At 32.4% G+C, this 21,706-nt stretch overlaps 1 protein-coding gene and 1 pseudogene across 2 annotated transcripts; one reads left to right on the forward strand and one right to left on the reverse strand.

The window, feature by feature from the left end:
* Positions 1-4,489: 4,489 nt before the first annotated feature.
* LOC120133458 (AP2-like ethylene-responsive transcription factor At1g16060) lies at positions 4,490-6,869 on the reverse strand. Of its 2 annotated transcripts, XM_039150035.1 has the most exons (8): positions 6,640-6,868; positions 6,376-6,458; positions 6,209-6,217; positions 5,961-6,049; positions 5,802-5,875; positions 5,638-5,688; positions 5,485-5,561; positions 4,490-5,118 (listed from the first exon to the last, which is right to left on the reverse strand). In XM_039150035.1, the coding sequence occupies exons 1-8, from the start codon at positions 6,798-6,800 to the stop codon at positions 4,604-4,606; spliced, it is 1,059 nt and encodes a 352-aa protein (XP_039005966.1). In that variant the 5' UTR covers positions 6,801-6,868; the 3' UTR covers positions 4,490-4,603. The 2 variants fall into 2 exon arrangements, with proteins under 2 accessions (XP_039005966.1, XP_039005968.1); XM_039150037.1 differs by lacking the exon at positions 6,209-6,217 and having other exon boundaries at positions 6,640-6,869.
* Positions 6,870-19,147: 12,278 nt separating this feature from the next.
* Positions 19,148-21,204, forward strand: LOC120133459 (annotated as a pseudogene).
* Positions 21,205-21,706: the final 502 nt, after the last annotated feature.

Here is a 21,706-nt window from a genome sequence, read left to right on the forward strand (position 1 = left end):
CCCGGTACGAGTCTGAGATGTCACATTGACTTTTTAAAACAATATTCTTACAAAATAACATAACATTTGGACTTATATTAAGAAAATACGATAATATACTGTTGAATTATGTTTCGTTATAACAAATTTAAGGCAAAAATGTTTTTATAAATAGTGCTATATTGTATGAATAGTACTGATACTGTGTGAATAGTACCAATATTGTGTGAACATTAATGAACAGTATCGATGCTCAAAAAACATTGAATGTAAAATGTGTATCGATACTGCTACAGTGTACCGATACACTGTTACAGTAATTTCAGCCTAACATATATAAAACTCATAAAAATATTTAAACTTTCATCACTATAAAGTTATCATTTACATAATTACGTTTAAAACATTACAAAACTCGATCAGAGCATACATACTTAATTTAACGACTTTGTTTACATGCCAACCTATTTATCACATAACAAGACATACTGTGTAATTTACTTCTGATCTGATCTTCGAGTGGAGATATGTTGTTCTGCTGAGCTTATATTGGATCATTCTGCTTTTCGGTACCTACGTGTAAAACGCTTACACGCTAAGTCATAGAGTTAATGAGGCATAAAATATAATAATAATGCATCTCATATACATAGGAACATGCAATCTAATTATTCTATCATGTCACAGATAATTCAGTGTAAATGATAATAGCATGATAACATGTAATAATGCAAACACTTTTGATACCTTTTGTAAGCCCAAGTACATTATTGAGAACTTTAAGGTATGTGAGTACATTGAGGTTGTGCACTTATGATGTCACCACTTCTCGTATGGGGTCCTACTGGGGGCATGTGAAATTTATCCCGAATGACCACTTATACCATATATGTCCCGAAGGATCACGTAGAACCCTCGACTCTTGGCATGCCAACTATACCTATAGCTCTCATATCATATAACATGGGCATTATTCTTATGCTTCATAAGTTCATGTACTCATGTCATTTCTCCTGTAATCACATATGTTTTTTCTTCTATCACATATATCATTTATCAAATCATGTAAACACATATAACTTATGCATGCATTGTAAATCAAATAACATTTTTGGAGTCACTTCTTACCATAGTAACTCCGTCACTGGCTCATCGCAAGCCAATGTTTGTTCAATAACATAAGTACAAATTAAATTTCACTCACCTATATCTCTTTATCTTTCCCTCGATCAATCTTACTTGTCAATTATTTAGGAACTCGTTTAGACTCAAAATCTACATAAACATAATTTCTGAGACAATTATTAGAAACCTAAACCTTATAACTTAATGTTAATAACTTAAGCTAATTTAATGAATAAACATTTACTTTTTCCTTGAGGGGGTATCGGTACACTATGGGTGTATCGGTACCCAAATTAGCTTTGAAATTTTTGTTTAAAAGGGGGTATCGATACACTGCCTGTGTATCGATACACATATTGCATTCGATATTTCTTCAATTAAGAGTGTATCGGTACATATTGAATGTGTACCGATACACCTTGCCCATAAATTGTATTTTAAGCACGAAAATTCACTTTTTTCAGCTTCAACACTTCATGTTTCCTTCCCTTTCATGTTCCTAACTCACATACATATTCTTAAACCAATTTATACTCATTTATCACATCTTAAACCTCAAAATCCTATTCTCCATACAGAAATCAATAATCATACTAAATTTTCAAGATGTTCTAAATCCAATTCTATCACTTCATATCTCTTAATTTAGTTGATGACAAGTCAAATTCCATCTCAAAGTTCTTTTATCAACTCTTTTTCAGAAATTCATTTAGAAACTTCTTATCTTTAATCTCTCATAACTTCTTCATCTTTTGATTATAAGACAACTTAAGCTTTCCTTAAGCTTAAGTATCACCTAAGGATCAAAACCCACTTTTAAAATCAACAAATAATCAGCTAACAAAGAAACTCACATTTGCCTTTGGTAGCTCACGTCTGAGGAAGATGAAGAAGAAAATATTCAACTATTCGACTATTTTACCCTTTACTTCATTTAATAATTACTAACTATAATTCATAAAATATCTCCAAATAAATTCTTGAACTATTCAACTATTTTATTTTAATCACCAAATTCTGAAGTTTTATAATTTAGTCACTAGCCAGTAGTTTGGGATGTTACAAACGACATGAAAAAACTATTCACAAACGCAAATCACGTATCCAAATTCAATCAGAGAGTCCAAAACAAGGAATATCAGCATGATAATATATAAGTGTCAAATCAAACCCTAAGAAAAAATACGAACAAAAACAATGACCAAACAAAAAAAGTGTCATAAAGACAGAGAAAATGATGTCAAAAAGACAAAAAAAAATGTGTCATAAAGGTATAATTATTAAAATTAAAAAACAAGAAAAAAGTAATGATATACTATAATAAAATAAAGGAAAAACAAAAAATATTTGTCGTCGGCAACTAAACTAAGACTAGTGTCACTGTCGATAAGAAATATGAAGAATAAAAAAGAATAATGGTAACCAAAGAAAATAGAGAAAATTAGAGCAAAGAGAAATCTAATTTATTACTTATGTTCAATTATTAGGTTATGATTTCTTATTTTTAATTTTTTATTTAAAGATAAAATAAAATTATAAATTAGAAGTAAAGAAAACTAATAATAAAAGAATTTTAGTATTTACTTGTTTTTAAGTGTGCGTTTAATATTGTCATATCTCGTTAACAAAAACATTTATCGTCAATTGAATATTTAATAAAAAAAATTAAAATTAGAAACTCTAGTATTTATATTACTAATTTTTTAACAAAATAATTTTTTTTTTAAAAATTATGAACTTTAAAAAATTGCCATCTTTTTAGATAGGGCAGGTAGTAGGATGGAGTTGCTCAATATGTTAGCTGAAAATTCAGGCATACATGATACGCCGCATAGTATGGAGCACCATTATCAATAGAAAGAAAAATTATAGAACGAATGTCAAATATTAATATCTATTATTAATTTTATAAGATAAAATTTATAAATAAATATTAAATTATATTGAAATGCTTCTTTTATATACTAAATTTTCAAAAATTATATAAAAGATATTAAATTTAGATTTTATTTTTGAATAGACACAATGCCATTATCTATAGTTGAAGATATGAGGTGACATAAAAAATAGAAATAGTTTATTTGACTCTTTAATTATAGTTAAAATTTCATTTTACTATTGATTTTAATTAAAATAATTTTTATTATGTTCATTGAATTGAAAATAAAATTGATATAAATAAATTAAATATTATTTTTAGTGTCATATTATAAATATTAAATTTATACCATATAAATTACTTGATACATTATTGAAAGTTAGGATTGTTTCATTTATTTTTATTTAAGTTTGGATGTATTTTTTTATTAATTTGATACTATAATTTTCTGAATATATTTTTTAAAACTGTGTTTAAACTTCTTAAACAAAAGTTAGGTGCTTGAATCACATCGTTTAATAAAGAATAATTACATTGTTTGATAATTTAATTTTTTAGATCTCAAAAATTATAACTTTTTAAATTTTACAAATACATTCACAATTAATAAGAATGAATAAATTTCAAAAAATTATAATTTCTATTTTTAAAAATAAGTTGCTTTAATATATTATTAAAAATCTATTGTTTTGAAATTATTACTTAAAAATATTCAAAAAATATAAAAAATAAATTTTTAATTATAATTGAGGAACTAAATAAGATATTTCATATTAATTTAGCATGATACGTCACCCCATTAATAATATTTCACAATCGCTATCTTTTTTTTTATAAAATCTAAAGTTTAATATCTATTTATAACTTTTAAAAATCCAACGACAAATGAAATCATTTTAATAAATTTAATTATTATTTAAATTTTTTTCATAATTTTATATTAGTGGTGCATATCGATGAAATCATTAATGGTGCGCATAAGTATATATCACGAATCATAGTCATTCGGAATTGGTCTTGTAAGAGATCTATTACAAAACGAATATGCTTATTTTTCAAATGATTCATATCGTTAAGTGTGCTCATTCCAAATTTCATTCCAATCAGATAATTCGCGGATGCCAAAATATCTCACGAAAATAAAAATATATTGTTATGAGACATATTAAGATTCAATCTTTGATTCATATTTCCTCGATCCATCCCAATAGAAAAGTGTTGTGATCCAAAGCTAATAATACTCCCTTTACTTTGGACCAATCTCTAATACATATTTAAGAATTAAAAAGTACAAATATCATGTTCAAAAGTATGATATAATTTTCCGAAGTTATATTATAGTATTGAAAATTGAAAAGATATTAACACCAATAGAAGCAAAAGAAGAATTTATATGACATAGACAAACTGAAATTCAGGCTCTAAGCCTCTAACGTACCAATTATTATTATTATTATTATTATTATTATTATTATTATTATTTATTTATTTATTTATTTAAAAATGTTTGATAAATGAATGTCTTTATCTACATTTAAATGAACCAATACAAATAAACAAACTCTCACCCTGCAAATTTAATATGTATTGCCATTAAATCCTTTTAATTTATGTTTGAATCTAACCATCAAGCTCGCAATGAAACAACGGTATCGCCGACAAATCTAGGTCGCCAAAAATAATATCGTCATCCTCAGTGTAGCTGCTACAGTCTTGATAATCAAAGTATGTTTGAACGTCATCTGGAAAGATTCGACGAGGTACATCGGGTTTGGGTGGCGTTGATGGACATGCAGCCGCCGAGGTCCTCTCTAACATTTCCTCCATTTTGGACGATTGCAACAAATGCCCCGGTGTTGATGATGCTGAGCTACCACTGTCATTACCATCGAGTAGTTGTGTATTGCTTGGAGATTCGATGAGAAACCTTGATTCAGTGTCATATTTAGGACTTGAGATCGAATTGATGTCACCATTAGAGCCTTGCTGAGAATTTGCAGAATCATTCAATTTACTTTGATGATTTGAACGTAAACAATCGATGTAACGACTAAGGTCGAAGTTCGTAACGGCGTTGAGTCCTCTGTGTTCTATGGCAGCCATGTCATATGCCATCGCTGCTTCTTCTTGTGTGGCTGGACATATTAAATATCATAAAAATCAAATATTTATTTGAATGAAAGTAGACGAACCGACTTGAAATAATACAACTGAATTAATGCATAAAATAAAGGAGAACTAAATATGCATGCAGATATGGGTGGAGAGTTGGAGATTTAGTACAATTGACTTTTTCAAATATTAAATGGCTTAGTAGGCAAGGCTGTTGAAGTTTGGCAAACCATATCTCAACCAACTGGATATCAATATAATTCATTCCCATCGTTTTCCTTTCGTATATATATAGCTAATTATGTACCAATTTTAAATTTTTGAAAGATTAAAGTCTCCCGCTATAATTTAATTAGAAATTTAGAAGCAATTTAAGTAAACAAAATTACCATATGTTCCAAGGTAGAGATATTTGTTTCCAAATACTCTGCCGATTCGAGCTTCCCATCTTCCATTGTGGTGGTGCCTACAAAGTAAATTAAATTTACGTTTGTGACTAATTTCTACGTTTACTTGAGAAGAAAACGCGAAATATTTCTCACCTGGCTACGCCTCTGTATTTCGACACTCCCCGAGCAAATCCGCTGCTTTTCCTTTGAATATCAATGGACAGGAAACAAATCAAATTTTGATTTAATTCGTTTGTTTTCCGAGCAATCGAATTTTGATTTAATGGTGATTTTGATCTCTTCTTGTTGAGTATTACCTGCGCAAAGAACCAATGTATTCTTCTCTTGATTGACCCTCCATTTCCTTGAGCTCATTTTCATAAGTTGATAACTACGAACAAACATTTGAAGGTTTCTTTTATAAACAATAATCGATAAAATGATGGAGAAGAAAAATCCAGGTGGAATCAACATACTGGGAAATTAAGGATAGTATCATGTCCCCAGTACTTCAATGCAGCCAAGTCATACGCGTGAGCTGCCGCTTCTTCATCGGTATAAGCACCTAACCAAGCAGCAGTACATCAAAAATAGTTAATTCCATCAAGTTCTGATAAAAAGAAAATGGGACTTTATATGGCAACTATATAGTTCTTGACTATGACAGGCGTATTTAAAGAGGGTAATGGGAAAAAAGAGAGATCATCAAGGTGATGAAACTCACCTAAATATACTGCATTAATTTCAGTTTCCATCTCGTCATCAAGTAAAGCAAAACCAACCATGAAATTTAATAGAATTAAATTTGAATTGTTAGTTTGATTGTGGGGGAAAAAGAGTCGCCAAAGGAAGGGGGAAATAGGTGAGGAAGAAGGATTAGTTATTACTTACCTTGTCTTCCTTTTTTGTTCTGCGATTCATTCCAGCAATTCTTATCCCATAAATGAGCTTCAAATCGCCCTGTCCATCGGTGCCTGATTAATTAAACCAGTGAATTAAGGCGTCGACAAATCAAAACAGAATGGCAACAAAAAATTAGAACGAAATCGCCAAGAAAGAGCACCAGTTCCCAGAAGGGACAATATTTTTGTATAAACAAACTATAAAACATGATCGTTAAATATATAAAAACGTATGTATGTATGGTTAATTTACCTTGTAACACCACGGTAAGTGGAGCTACGTTGCGGAGGAGAGTGACGGGGAGCAGTTTTCCGAGTCCGTTTCAGTTTGGTTGCAGGTTTTGCAGCAATGGGCGAATCACTATTTTCATTATCAGCACCGTTCTTCTGGTTTTGATGTGAGTTTTTCGCCATCAAAACTAAACACAAAAAAAGGGCTGAGCTCAAGCGTAAGGAACACACAGTCTCACGCTGTAAAAACGTAAAGAATGGATTGAGGAAAAGAGGGGGTTAAGGTGTTTGTTTGAGGGGAAAATAGAAGCGATAGAGAGGGTCTTCAAGGAAGTGTTGGTTTAGGCCGTCCTCGAGTGGCTTTTTCTCTGCTTTGCTTCGCTTTGCTTTGGTTTATAAGTAAATGCTCTCCCCACCATAATATATTATCATTTCCAAAGAAAAAAAATAATGAGATACACATTGATTTTGTTGTGGAAGACGGCTATCGGATAGAGCAAAACCGCAACTGATAATTTGAGGAAAATAAAAATGAAGATAAAATAGACACAAAATTTACGTGGAAAACCCCAAAATAATATAGGGTAAAAACCACAGGCAACGGTAGAAGAATTTCACTATGAGAAAATAGGAATTACAACCTCTCTCGATCTACCAAGGAGAAAACAATGATAATTCTCTCTTGATAAATAGGAGAAAACAACTCTAAAGAAACTCTCTAAATTCTCTCTAGTATTTGAAGAAAGCTAGAATGCTTTGGGATGATTTTGAAGCTAAATGAGCTAGGGTATTTATAGTTAAAGCTTAAGGACTAATTTGTAAATACCCTAAATTACAATGACTAAATTGTGTAATTTACCCTTTAGCAAAATTCAACAAATGTTGTTAATTTTCTTCTCCCACAATTTCGGTGCATTAATGCACCGAAAGCAGTCGAAACATTTGACTTTTAACAATCTCCCACTTGAAGATTTGATTGGAACAATCATATCTTCACACCATTCTTTCTACCTTGTACCATCACGTTGCTTACGTTTCTGACACCAAGTAAATTTATCAGCATTGATTGCCTTCGTCATGAAATCTGCTATGTCGTCTTTGGTATGAATCTTCTGCATATCTACCGTTCCTTCTTCCACCTTTTCACGAATGAAATGGTACTGAACTCGTATGTGTTTTGTCCTTGAATGAAATATTAGATTCCTTGCTAAATGCAACCGTTAACTGTCACAAAATAGAGAGACATACTCTTGATTGTGCCCAAGCTCCTCCAATAGCATCTTTAACCATATTGCTTCTTTACTGGCTTGTGTAGCTGCTACATATTCTGCTTCTGTTGTAGATGTAGCCACAACTAACTGCAACTTAGAAACCCAACTTACAGCTCCATCAGCAACTTTGAACACATATCCTGTTGTAGATTTGCTTTTATCCAAATCTCCTGCATAGTCAGAATTGACATACCCATTGATAAGTAAGTTTGATCCTCCATAATATAATGCAACATTTGAGGTCCCTTTGATGTATCTAGGATCCTCTTTACTGTATTCTAATGCTCTTTGCCTGGATTCGCCATGTACCGACTAACCACTCCCACTACTTGTGCAATATCTGGTATTGTGCATATCATAGCGAACATTAAACTTCCCACTGCTGATGCATACGGTACTCGAGACATCTCCATCCTCTCTTCTTCACTGCTAGGACTCATACTGGAGCATAATTTGAAGTTAATACGAAGAGGGGTAGAAATTGGCTTACAATCGTGCATGTTGAATCGTCACAAGATCTTCTTCAAGTAATTCTTTTGTGAAAGCCAAATATTCCTATTACTTCTGTCTCGGTGTATTTGCATCCCTAGAATCTTGTTTGTTGATCCCAAGTCCTTCATTTCAAATTCCCTAGCCAGTTGTGCCTTCAATTCTTCAATATGATCTTTGTTGGGTCCTGCAACCAACATGTCATCCACATACAACAGCAATATAACAAAATCGTTATCACCAGACCTCTTGAAATAAGCACAAAGATTTGCATTAAGTCTGTTGTATCCAAGGCACATAATGAAGGAATCAAATCTCTTATACCAATACCTCGGTGCCTGGTTTAGACCGTACAGAGATTTATTCAACCTGCAAACCAAGTTCTTCTTTTCTTTTTCTTCAAAACCTTCAGGCTGGAGCATATAAATCTCTTCTTCAAGATTTCCATGAAGAAAAGTTGTTTTAACATCTAGCTTCTCTAGATGTAAGTTCAATGTAGCACACATTGCCAAAACTACTCGAACTGTTGTTAGTAGAACCACATGAGAAAATATTTCATTGAAATCAATACATTCTTTTTGAGCATATCCTTTGACCACCAGTCTTGCACGATACCTCTCAACTTGATCGTCACCATTTCGCTTGATTTTAAAGACCCATTTGTTACCAATTGGCTTCCTTCCTTGTGGTAGTGGCACAATGTCTCATGTATTATTTTTATGAAGGGCTTCAATTTCTTCTTGCATCGCCATCATCCACAGTGAAGCATCTGAGCTGTTTATTGCCTCCTGGTATGTTGATGGCTCACCATCCTCTGTTAAAAGACAGTATGCAATATTACCTTCTATAATATAATCTGAGTGTCAATTGGGACGTCTTCTCACACAATCTGATTGACGACTTGTTGGAGCTTCAGAACTCTCTGGTTCTTGTTCATCATGTGTTGGTTCTGCTTCAGAAGAATCTCCTTGTTCAAACTCTTTTTCTACATGTATCTGAGTAGTCTCTGAATTTTCAGTGCTATCATCGTCTTCTTTTCTTTGTAGTTTATCTTCTACAAAGACAACATCTTTGTTGATGATCACTTTGCAGGCAGTGGGATCCCACAAGCGATACCCCAAGAATTTTCATTTCCTGGATTTTGGATCCAACTTTGAAATTTCTTGGGAGTTGTACATCACATACACAATACTTCCAAATACATGGAAGTTTGAATAATCAGCTGGTTTACCAGTCTACATCTCCATTGGTGTCTTCAGCTCTATTGCAGTTGATGGAGCTCAATTCACCATATAACAGGCGGTATTGACTGCTTCTGCCCAGAATGATTTTTCTAGGCCTGCATCCCTCAACATTGCTCTTGTTCTTTCTAACAAGGTTATGTTCATCCGCTCTGCCACTCCATTTTTTTGAGGAGTGTTCGCCACTGTGAACTGTCTTTTGATGCATTCTTTCCTGTAAAAGTCATCAAATTTTTTGCTTTGTATTCTCCTCCATTATCTGTTCTGAAACACTTGATCTTATTTTCAGAATCAAGTTCCACTCGCACTTTGAAGATTTTGAAAGTTGAAAACACATCTGACTTCTTCTTAATATGGTACACCCAACATCTCATAGAGTAATCATCAATAAATGAGACAAAATATTTTGCTCCACCTAGGGATGTAACTGGTGCTTTCCATACGTCAGAATGAACCAATTCTAGAACACTTTTGCCTCTAGAATTTGACGTGTTGAATTTTAACCGGTGTTGCTTACTTGTTATGCAATGCTCACACAAAGGAAGTGTTACATTTGTTAAGCCTGGAAGTAGCTTTTGCTCCACAAGAACTTTCATTCCTTGTTCTGACATATGTATAATTTTCTGATGCCATAACATTGCATAATCTGAACTACATGAGGCAACAGAGGCTTCTGCTTCTAGCAAAGTCTCTCCCTTCAGCATGTACAAGTTTATTGCTATCTTTTCGCCTTTCAGCACCACAAGCGCTCCATGGAACACCTTCATGATTCCTTTCCGTGTTTCAATCTTGCTTGCATTATTATCCAACAATCCGTAGGATAATAAATTTTTCTTCAGGCCTTTCACGTGCCGCACATCTCGAACAACTTTAATTGTTCCATCGTACATCTTTAATTTGATGGTTCCCACACCAATGATTTATAAGGCATGATCATTGCAACTATACACATATCCTCCTGAGACAGGTTCATAATGATGGAACCATTCTCTTCTTGAGGTCATGTGATATGTTGCTCCCGAATCAATGAGCCATATATTTGCATATCTCTTTCTACCTTCCACGGTGGTTGACGCTTCACAACATAAAGCATCTCCATCATCTGAAGTGTTTGCGGTATTGCCTTGTGGATTGGAGTTTTTATTTAGACTCCAACAATCATTCTTCAAGTGACCCTTCTTTCCACAATTGTAGCATTTTAAATTCTTCTTGCTCCTCGACTTCGATCTACCATGTTTGTGACTGCTACTTTGGCCACGTTTTATTGATCTCCCTCTCATCGTTGTCAAAGCTTCTGCTTATTGCAGATTTACTTGTCTGTCTTCCTTATTATTGCGCCGATTTTCTTTTTGTAGAACAGCAGCTGCAACGTCATCGAAGACTAGACTGGTGACATTACTATTTGTCAAGTTGATGAGTTGATCATACGAATCAGGTAGACTTTGAAGTAGAAGTTCAACACGTTCTTGTTCTCCTATTGTACATCTTAAGGATATAAGCTGAGAAAATAACGTGTTAAGTGTGTTTAAGTGCTCCGTCACTGAAGTAGATTCTGGCATCCAGAGAGTGTACAATTTCCTCTTAAGGAAAATTTTATTGTACAACGATGTGGCATCGTACAATTTGGTGAGATGATCTCATATCTCCTTAGTTGTCTTCTTCTCCTCGATGCTTGACAATACTTCATCTGCTAATGCTAGATGAAAGTTTGCTATAACATTTCCATCCATTTCGATCCATTTGTTGTCATTTGTGAAATCTACCGGCCTTTTACTGATAGCTGCTAGACAACCGTCTTTCTTCAGGATGACCTTCATCTTCAATTTCCACAGTGAGAAATTTCTCCCATTGAATTTTTCAATATCAAATTTCGTTGCCATAGCTTCTTTTACGGATAGCTCCCACTATTTCACTATCGTGAATAGTTCTCTGGAACCTTCAAAGAATGGGTAATACCTTCTTACTTTCTTATGTTGGAGGATCCACCTTTTGGTGACAACCACAAAGACAATAAGTAGATACTACACACTCTAATCTGCTCTGATACCAATTGTTGCGGAAGACGGCTATCGGATAGAGCAAAACCGCAACTGATAATTTGAGGAAAATAAAAATGAAGATAAAATAGACACAAAATTTACGTGGAAAACCCCTAAATAATATAGGATAAAAACCACGGGCAACGGTAGAATAATTTCACTATGAGAAAATAGGAATTACAACCTCTCTCGATCTACCAAAGAGAAAACAGTGATAATTCTCTCTTGATAAATAAGAGAAAATAACTCTAAAGGAACTCTCTAAATTCTCTCTAGTATTGGAAGAAAGCTATAATGTTTTAGGATGATTTTGAAACTAAATGAATTAGGATATAAAAGATTTGACTTTTAACAGATTCACTTTCTGTGACTATTTTATTCTGGTTGATTAATTATATAAAAGATTTTCTGACGTGTTAGCACGTTGATTCACTATCACCATTTTTATATACATTTTCAAGTTATTTATAAATTTCCAAACATGAAAGTAGTTAAATTAAAAGATATTAGACTATTAAATATTAAGTTATTATTTGATATAATTTATCTAATCTAATTTTAAAATCTTAAATTTTAATAGTTTTGCCATTTTAATAAATAATCTTGCAGAAAGTAAAGTTTTTAGAATTTAAAAATAAAATAAATTTTCTTGCAAACTTATAATTTTTAAGTTGTCATATACTAATTAAAATATACATTTGCACACTTATCATTAATTTTAACAAATTCTATAAATAAATTGTTAAATGAATTGTTGTTGCTCCTAGAGATAATGAGTTCGAGAACCATCGACTGCAAGGATGATTGAACGTTTATTATCAAATGGTTGAGAGTACTTAGAATGTATATTACTTTGTAATCAACTTTAGCTTAATTAAAAAAAACAAATTCGTTCAAAGTCATATATGAGACTGCAAATGCTTCTTCTCACCAAAGTTTCCCGACAAGTTAACGTATGTAATCATACTAACAAGTGTTTTGTAGTCATTTTTGTTTAAAGATTAATAGTATTTTAAAGTTAATGTTAAGATTATTTGATATTTGATGACTAAGGTATTGTTTGATAAACTGTTAAAGAACATTAATAAATTGAAAATTAATATTTCAGAAATTTGATTTTTAAATATATTTGATAAAAAAATGCATGATATATTTTTCTATGTAAAAAGTATAAACAAATAAATATTTATTTATCATTTAATGAATTATATGTTTAATACTTTTACTAATTTTAAATATAATATACTTTAAAGCTTATATTTGTCAAATAATCTAACTGTATCCGATATTTAATTATAAACACAATATCGAACACGTTTTAAAATTAAATACTCCTTGTAAATGCGGCTACTCGAACCTAAGATATTTAAAAAAATATTTCCTTTTATCATTATATTACTTGATGAGTTCACGTGAATACCATTGATGGAATAGCATAACCCCATGCCAACATATAATTTTAAAATTAAAATAAAAAAAAATTATTAAAAAGTATAATATGATATAAATTAATAAATTAATCTTCCGAAAAACAACTCAGTATGACTGAAAAAGAATGCTTCATTTTCATTAGACATATTTTATTTACTCAAAACAGTATCAGAATAATAGCAATAAAAAATGAAATGTAAAGGTAAGGGACATAAAGAAACTTTTATTAGAAGCTGAGGGACTTGAAGTGCAATTTGTATGTTCCTCGTTTGCCTCACATCTTCCGAAACGTGTAAAACTTGTTCTTCATTTGTTGTTTAAAGTTTAAAATTTGGGACTAAGAGCGGAATGGGCACAACAAACACGCCTTTCCTTTTCTAATTTCTCTATCAATAAATTAATCAAAAGTAAAACCTTAAAAATTTGTCATCTATTATATTTTTCAATTTTGTAAGTTTAATAATTTTCGATTATTTATGAGGTTTTAATATAATATTTAAATTTCATGAAATTACAATATTAGTTTATATATCTTTTGAATTGAGTGTTCATATAATTTTTGAAACTAAAATTAGAAGGTTAGCCACCTATTTTAGTTGAATTAAATAACACACCGTTCTCGTAAGTAGAAGATGGTTGAGACCTGAAAGCGAAACTTTGAGATACAACGTATTTTTCTATTTTCATGAAAAACACAAAATGATATGAATTAACATAATATACATAAAATATGATAAATCATGCATTTTCCTTATTTTTAGGGTAAACTACACTTAAGGTCATTTAATTACGGATTTAGTAATAGACGTGCAATTTTTTTAAAGTTGCAAAAAAGTCACTCAATCAAAATATTGTTATAAATAAGTCATTTTGTCGTTAAATATCAGATGAAATAATGATGTGGTTAGATATAATAACAATTTTAGTTCTTAAGACTTATGAAGTTTATCAATTTAGCCTTAATCTAAATCAATTCAATAAATTTAACCATTTATATTTAAAAATCTCATCATTTTAGTCTTTATTATTCTTTTGTTGCTTGTTCTTCTCTCAGAAATCTAATATTACTTTCATGGATGAGTACAGAGCGCACGTCGCACATAAAAACACACCACTAATCTGACACACCGATGCACATCACTAACTAAATTGTCCTTATTAAATAAATATGAAAAAATATAATGATATATCCACAATTAATCATTTACTATTATTTACTTTAATTTTTTTTTCTATTTCATTACCCAAGAAAGCAGGAAACATGCTACAAGAGACTGAGTGTCACATAAACAACAAATAAAACAACTAAAATCGACAGGAAAGCAAGGTTAAAACAACAACTAGCTCAAATACCCCAGCTGGCACAGAGGGCAGCATGCTCTGATCAACTCTGCAAATAGACCAGTCGCTAAGTTGGATACGAATGGAATCACTTATGTCATTTAGCACATCACCCACCGGTCTGGCTCTAGCCCCAAATAGTCTGCTATTTCTCTCCCTCCAGATACTGTAAACATGTCCAGCAAGTGCCAGCTTCAGCATTAATACAATGAGAGTCTTACCCTTGAGAAGATGAGAAGCCCAGGCCAGCTATCTGTTCCAAGCACTCACGCAGCGATTAATCCCACACAAAGACATAACATTCCCCCATAGATCCCTAGCAAACCCGCATCCAAAAAACAGATGGTTGTGAGTCTCAGGCTCAGTACCACATAATAAACAATTGATATTATCTATACTCAGCCCCATTCGATTAAGTTTCGATCGAGTGGGAAGTCTATCAAGAGCAGCCATCCATAAAATGGTGTTATGCTTAGGGATACGACCCGGGAACCAGACCAACTTGTGCCAAGCAACCGTAGGCCCCTGCACACGTAAATCCTCCTATATACGCCTAGTGTTGAGGTTGCAACCAGGGCCAGCAAATAAATGAGAGACATCAGACCTCAGTTTGAGAGTTCTTCTGAAGCACCAGCTAACATTTTGGGGATACTCATCTGCCAAAAATCCAGATTTTTAATCCAAATATAATTAAATTTTTTTAGTAAAAATATAATTATTTCATAAATTTTTATCTTTTAGGATCATAACACTTAATTTATATAAATTTATATTTTCATCCAAATAACAACCATCTAAACCAATCCTCGACGGTCCTATTAATTATCGGAGAATCGTGTAATGAGTCGTTCAATCTAATATTCTGTTGAATAATTGAGTAAAGAAAACAGAAAAAACACAAGAATTTTAACGAGGTTCAGCAATGTGCTTACGTTCTCGGTGCCTTAGGCGGCACTATTTTTTTCATTCAATATCTCATAGGTTTAGGTTACATCTACTTTTATAATAAATAAACCCCGATACATATTTACAAAAATAAAAATTATATAGATTGATAAATAATTAAATAAATTAAGATTAAGAATTAGTAATTAAAAAATATCTATCGATTGAGAAGAAATTAACTTACCTTTATGGCATTCAAGAGCCTTCCCCTCGATAAAAACAGTTCCTTCAACAATTGTATTAGCAACTTGTGAACTTACAAAATTCAAAACAACAAAACAAACCAATAAACAAAAATAATTCACCGGCCAAATATGAAAATCAGAAGATAAAAAAATCTTTAGATAATTGTCAGTAAAATAAATAAGATTAAAAATAAGAGCATTGATTATGTAAAACATTAAAAGGACACAAACAACAAAACATATAAAAAAATAAGAATGCTATAACATCAAAATTACATAAATTTTCAACGAAGATATTATTTTTCGTTGATAGATGTAATACATTATTTGAGGATGGGGTTATCAACGTTTAGTTTTGATGGTTGTTGTTGGGATGAATAAGTAAATTTATATAAATATAGTGTTCTAATCTTAAAAAATAAAAATTCCTAAACTAATTATAATTTTTAATTAAAAATATAATTTAATTATATTTCTATTAAAATTTAAACTATATAATAATATAAGATTAATTATGGATAGGTCATTATATTTTTTTAATATTTATCTAATAAGGATAATTTAATTAGTGGTACACATCGGTGTGTCACATTAGTGGTGCGTTTCGGTGTGCAACGTGCATTGTAGGATTTTCCTTACTTTCATAGTATAATAACATTCTAACCGTAACTTGCTATTACTTGATGGCAGAATGCAACTACTATTATGGTTCGATGAGCTTACTTGGTTTGACAATATTATAAAAAGGACTAAATTGATGGGATTTTCAAATATGAATAGTTAACTTCATTAAATCATTTTGAATCAGGACAAAGTTTTTAGAATGCATAAGTTTCAGGGACTAAATATATTATTGTATCCGTATATATTAGATGTTCGTTTCAATTCTAACGATCGAATGACATGTTTGAATCAATAATTTAATTGAGTGACATGTTTGTTACAAAATCCATAATAAGATGACCTTGGTCGTAGTTCACTCATTTTTCTATCGTACACAATGTGATGCATGCATTCATGGTGAGTAACTCACATGTTCAAAGACAAAAAGAACTGCGGAAGCTGCCCAATAAATAAACCTTTTTTTTTATTTGTTGGAAGTTGAAAGTTGAAAATGCCAACATACATTGTTAATTAATGGTATGGAAATTCTTAGTGAAGGTGTCTTATATCTACTTTTCCATGTTAAATTAAATGCATTCAAAAGTTTGATATTCCATTGTATTATAAATGTATTTAAAAATATATTTATATAAATTTTAATATGTTAATATAATATAAATTTTGAGACACTCACATATTTATATTATATTTTTTTTCATATCATTTTTATATCGCAATATAATTACTTTCCATTTTATTTTCATGTTCAGGGAACTTTAAAATATAAGAAGCTGAAATTAACAAATTAAGGGTAAATAATGATTCAGCTTAAATCCCCCCCCCCCAAAAAAAATGCATAAAATTGAAGAATAAAAACAATTATATATTACAGGTATATCACGTTTGACGGCTAAGAAACACGGTAGAGATTTACTTAAGGAAAAAGATAAATTAGTCTTGTAATTTGGTAGCTGCTACGAAGCCGTGTCTTTAATTTCTGGGTGTGATTTTCAGCATATGGGATGGGTTGGTTTATCTGTGCGATTGGCTTTCATCGATTAATGATTTAATTATCGATTTTTTAAAATAGGATTAATCATACAATATTATAAACAATAAGCTAAATTACCCATTAATAAATTAAGCTTATTGGTTGGGGTTGTCGTTACCTATATATTTGGGAGGTTTCTAGCTGTTAGACGTCTTCATCATCAGGTCGTATTAAGCTAAATCAAAATTTAAATAAATCATTATTTTTAGACTTAAATATACAAAAGGTGGTCAACGTATGTACGTTTTTTCAGTTTAGTATCTAACGTTTTTTTCGTTTCAGTTTCGAGCCTAACGTTTCATTCTATTACTCAAAATGGGTCACGCCGTGATGGATCGTTAGTTTTATCTGTTAAGCGACACGTGTCACAATTTGGTAATTTTAAAAAATTTATTTAAAATTTAAAAAATATACATAAAAAAACAAAAATTTTGAAATAACCCAAAAACTTTGAAAACTTTCATTTCAACCCATTAACCTTTAACCCCATCACCAAACCACCATTCTCCGATCGGTTGTGGTGTACACCGTCGCTCCCACCGAACTCAACAGCAATCGACTACCTCAACCCGACCCTCAGATCACCCAAAATCAATCACTGTCGAGCTTAATCACAAAGAAACCATTCGGTCGCCCACCTCCAACCTCAGCCACCGCTCGTCGGGAGTCATAACAGCCTAGCCCAGTGGAAGAGCCGTCCCGGACCGGTCATAGCCCAGTCATCTACTCGCCTCCGTTCGTAGTGGAGTGGCGTTTGAAAGTCCGACGAAAAACCCCCATCACCGTTGCGATTTTCGGCCGAAACTGCTGCCTTTCCGCCTCACCGTCGCCGAAGTTGAATTCGTCGATCCTGTCTGACCAAAACCCAACCGGTTTGGTAAGCCATTGTCACCGAGCTGACGAGCTTGGAAGAAGGGCGGCCGAACGGTTTAAGGGTTAGGGGTTGAAATGAAGGTTTTCAAAGTTTTGGGGTTATTTCAAAAATTTTATGTTTTCTTTTTTAAAAAATATATGATTTGATTTATTTTTTAATTTTAAATAAAAATTTAAAATTATTATATTGTGATGTGTCACTTAACGGAGAAAACTAACGGTTCGTCACGGCGTGACCCACTTTGAACAACGAAATGAAACGTTAAACACCAAACTGAAATAAAAAAAACGTTAGACACTAAACTGAAAAAACGGACATACGTTGGACACATTTTGTATATTTAAGCCTTATTTTTATATTATATTAATAATTTTGATTAAATCAATTTATTTTGAATTAAAAAATAAACACTCTGATTTGAATTAATAAAGTATTTAACAAGAATCTTAAATTGAGATGTAGTATATATTTGAATTAATAAAGTATTTATCTCTAACTTTTTTATACTTGAACATAGTACTTTAAAAAATAATAATAATTCATTTACTACTGAGGTTGTTTGGTTCGAGAAAATAATTTTGAATTTGAATAAAAGGGATATGTTTGGATGCTCGAATAAATTGAAAATGTTTAAGGAATGGCATAATTTAAGGCTAAAGAAAGACATAACTTAAAATGTTAAAAAAATTAATATTTTCGGTTGACAACCGTAACTGTTATATTCTTCACAACATTTCAAGTTTCAACCAAAAATGTTAAAAAAATAACATTTTAAGTTGTGCAAATAATATTTTAGATTGTATTCAACTGAATATTTTAATTTTTTTAATATTTATGATTGGGTTTTTCATAATCTTAAATTAAGCAGTAATGACTTGGGCTTGGTTGACTTCAAATTCTCTTTGTCAGAGACCTGTTTTTCTGGGCCAGACAGATAGCCCGACAGGTGTAGCTCCAACATGTTAGGATTTAGTAGGCTTTTTGTCTGGCCTTAAACACTAGCGCTGGGATTCTTTCTTACCAGTGACCTTCCAAAATTTCCATATTTCCTCCGTGGTTTCACATCTGGATAGAATTCACAAACTGATAAGACCACCCCAAGAATTGAGTGGCTGGTGTCACCTCCTTTCTTGTCTCTTACCACTCAATAAAAAAAAAAAACACACGAAGCAACAATGCCTCCAACGCCCACCACCAAACTAACCCACCGTCATGGCCATACTCTCTAGCTCTTCTCTTCTTTGGACCCATTCAGCCAAACCTGTCTCTCCAAAACTCACTATTTTCACTGCTACACGCTTTTCTAGACCAAGCAAGTCGATCTCCATTGTCATGGTTGCTGCTCCCTCGGTTACTGCTGCAAAATTGGCGCCAGCAGTTATTGTCGGGCGTTGGAAGAGTGGGAAAGGCGTTGCAAGATATGGGAAAGGGAGATGATTTGCTGGTGAAGAGAGGTGAACCTGTGCCGCTTGATTTTGAAGGTCCAATCTTGGTTTGTACTAGGAATGATGATCTCGAGGCTGTGCTTGAGGCCACTCCTAAATCTCGATGGAACGGTACCTTTACCTGATCATACTCTCTTTGCTCATTTTGTTTAATTAAACAAAAAGGATTGATCTTTTATTTTTTTTTGTTTAATTTGTCTATGGATGTTTATAAAGAAACCCCTTGTTTTTATTCCTTATAAAACAGTTGGATGATTCAATTGAGTATCATTACATAGCTGAATTACATTTTTGATTCCTACTTGATTTGATGGATATGATGCATTATTCTGGGGAAATTTTCTTTTATTATTTCCTCCGTAGTTTTTGCATTAATGCCATGTGCTTCAGTCTATTTATTTATTTATCTGCAACTTTGTTGATTTCATTCAAAATGATTTGATCATCCATTGGGTGTTGATGATCTAGCAGATTTGGTTTTTTTCCAGAATGGCATGCTGGAGCCATGGCTTCAAAGCAAAGGTCTTAATGATGCAGACCAGGTGCTGGCATATTTTGCAGTTTCAAAGCTTGGAGAACCTCCTACGGATGGCAAGACTGACACAAATCCTGAAGGTCTAACTGCAGCTTATGGGAAATGGGCATCTGCTATAGCTACCAGATTGCATGCTGGTGGCCTCTCTTGCAAGGTAAAACATACATTTTTACCATTGTCTTATGTTACTTGGACATGGAGTTCCTGGTGATTAAGATTTAAGATTGTACATGGTACCTTCACTTGAGCATGTTTAATGATCCCCCGTGGTTGGTTTTAATAATTAGTCGACAATCGATTGAAGTGGTATAAATTTGTAGGCTTAGTGACCACATTGGATATCTAAATTTTATTCTGTTGTTTACTGAATAAAATATTGTTCTGACCAGGTTCTAGACAAAGAAGCATTTCAGAAGCAGATGTTGGAGAAACTCATTTGGATTTGCGCATTCATGCTTGTTGGAGCTCGTCATCCCGGGGCCACTGTAGGCGTTGTAGAGAAGGACTACCGCTCTGAGGTGCAGCTTTCTTGTCAATAGTATATGGCTTGGACCATTAGTTTTGTTAAACGAACTGTCGCACTTTACGCATCTCTAAGTCGATCGTATGAACTGAAAATCCAAGTTTTCAGGTATCAAGCCTCATCACAGAGCTTGCATCGGCTGCTGCTGCAGAGAAAAGTATAACATTTGAAGAAGCTATGGAGGACAGATTATGTGCTTATGCTCGAGCCGTTGCCCACTTCCCGACAGCGGTTAAAGAGGTAAAAGGATTAATAGCAGTTTATGGTATCGAAAATACTTTGAAGATCATAATTTCTTTCTTTCTTTCTAAGTTAGTTGTATCCATATTCATACAGTTCAAGTGGAGGAATGGATGGTTCTACTCGATCTCAGAGAAGGCAATTGCTGACGGAAAACGAGATCCATGCCCCCTGCATACAGCATGGCTTAAAGAGCTAAAAATTGTGTAGGAGATGAAGATTTGTGAGCATAATTGGCGATCGGATCTTTGCTAGTTGGAGTGCGATATAATCAAAACTTAACTTGTTTTGCTTGCCATGAAAACCTTCATGTGAATTACAGGCAAATTCATTTAACTTTCAACCGAAATGTTCTTCAGTCCCTCGACTCTTTCGCTCTCTTCATGTTTCGTTAGTAACTTAGAAATCTTACGCCACAATGACCACATGTTATGTGATAATAGGATTATTATCATGTAGATTTTCAGTGAAAAATAAAATATCCAGTCATCTTCTTGAATTTAACTCTTAACATGGAGTGCCATTCTCAATGTTAACTCCAATACTTTTTTTAATGTAAAATATCATTTTTTTTGATAAATACTACTCAACTATAACATGTATATTGCTTTAAAATAAATATATTTAATTTTTATTTTTATTTTTTCAACTGAATCAAAATTGTTAATTCACTCAAAAAGGCATTAGAGTAAGTTCACCTGTGGCAGGCCTAGCCTCTAATTTTTTGGGGGTGGTAGAAGCTCTAGTGGCCTATTATCAGCTCTCTTTTGCGCCCCGCCTCAATTTATTTGCAACTATCATTGTTAACCTTCGTTATCGAATTAAATTTTTTTTTACTATTGCTATTGCCCAAAAAGAAATTTTAAAAAATAGTAA

Source organism: Hibiscus syriacus, unplaced genomic scaffold, assembly GCF_006381635.1.
Source record: "Hibiscus syriacus cultivar Baekdansim isolate YM2019G1 unplaced genomic scaffold, ASM638163v2 tig00110580_pilon, whole genome shotgun sequence".
Taxonomy (NCBI): Eukaryota; Viridiplantae; Streptophyta; class Magnoliopsida; order Malvales; family Malvaceae; genus Hibiscus; species Hibiscus syriacus.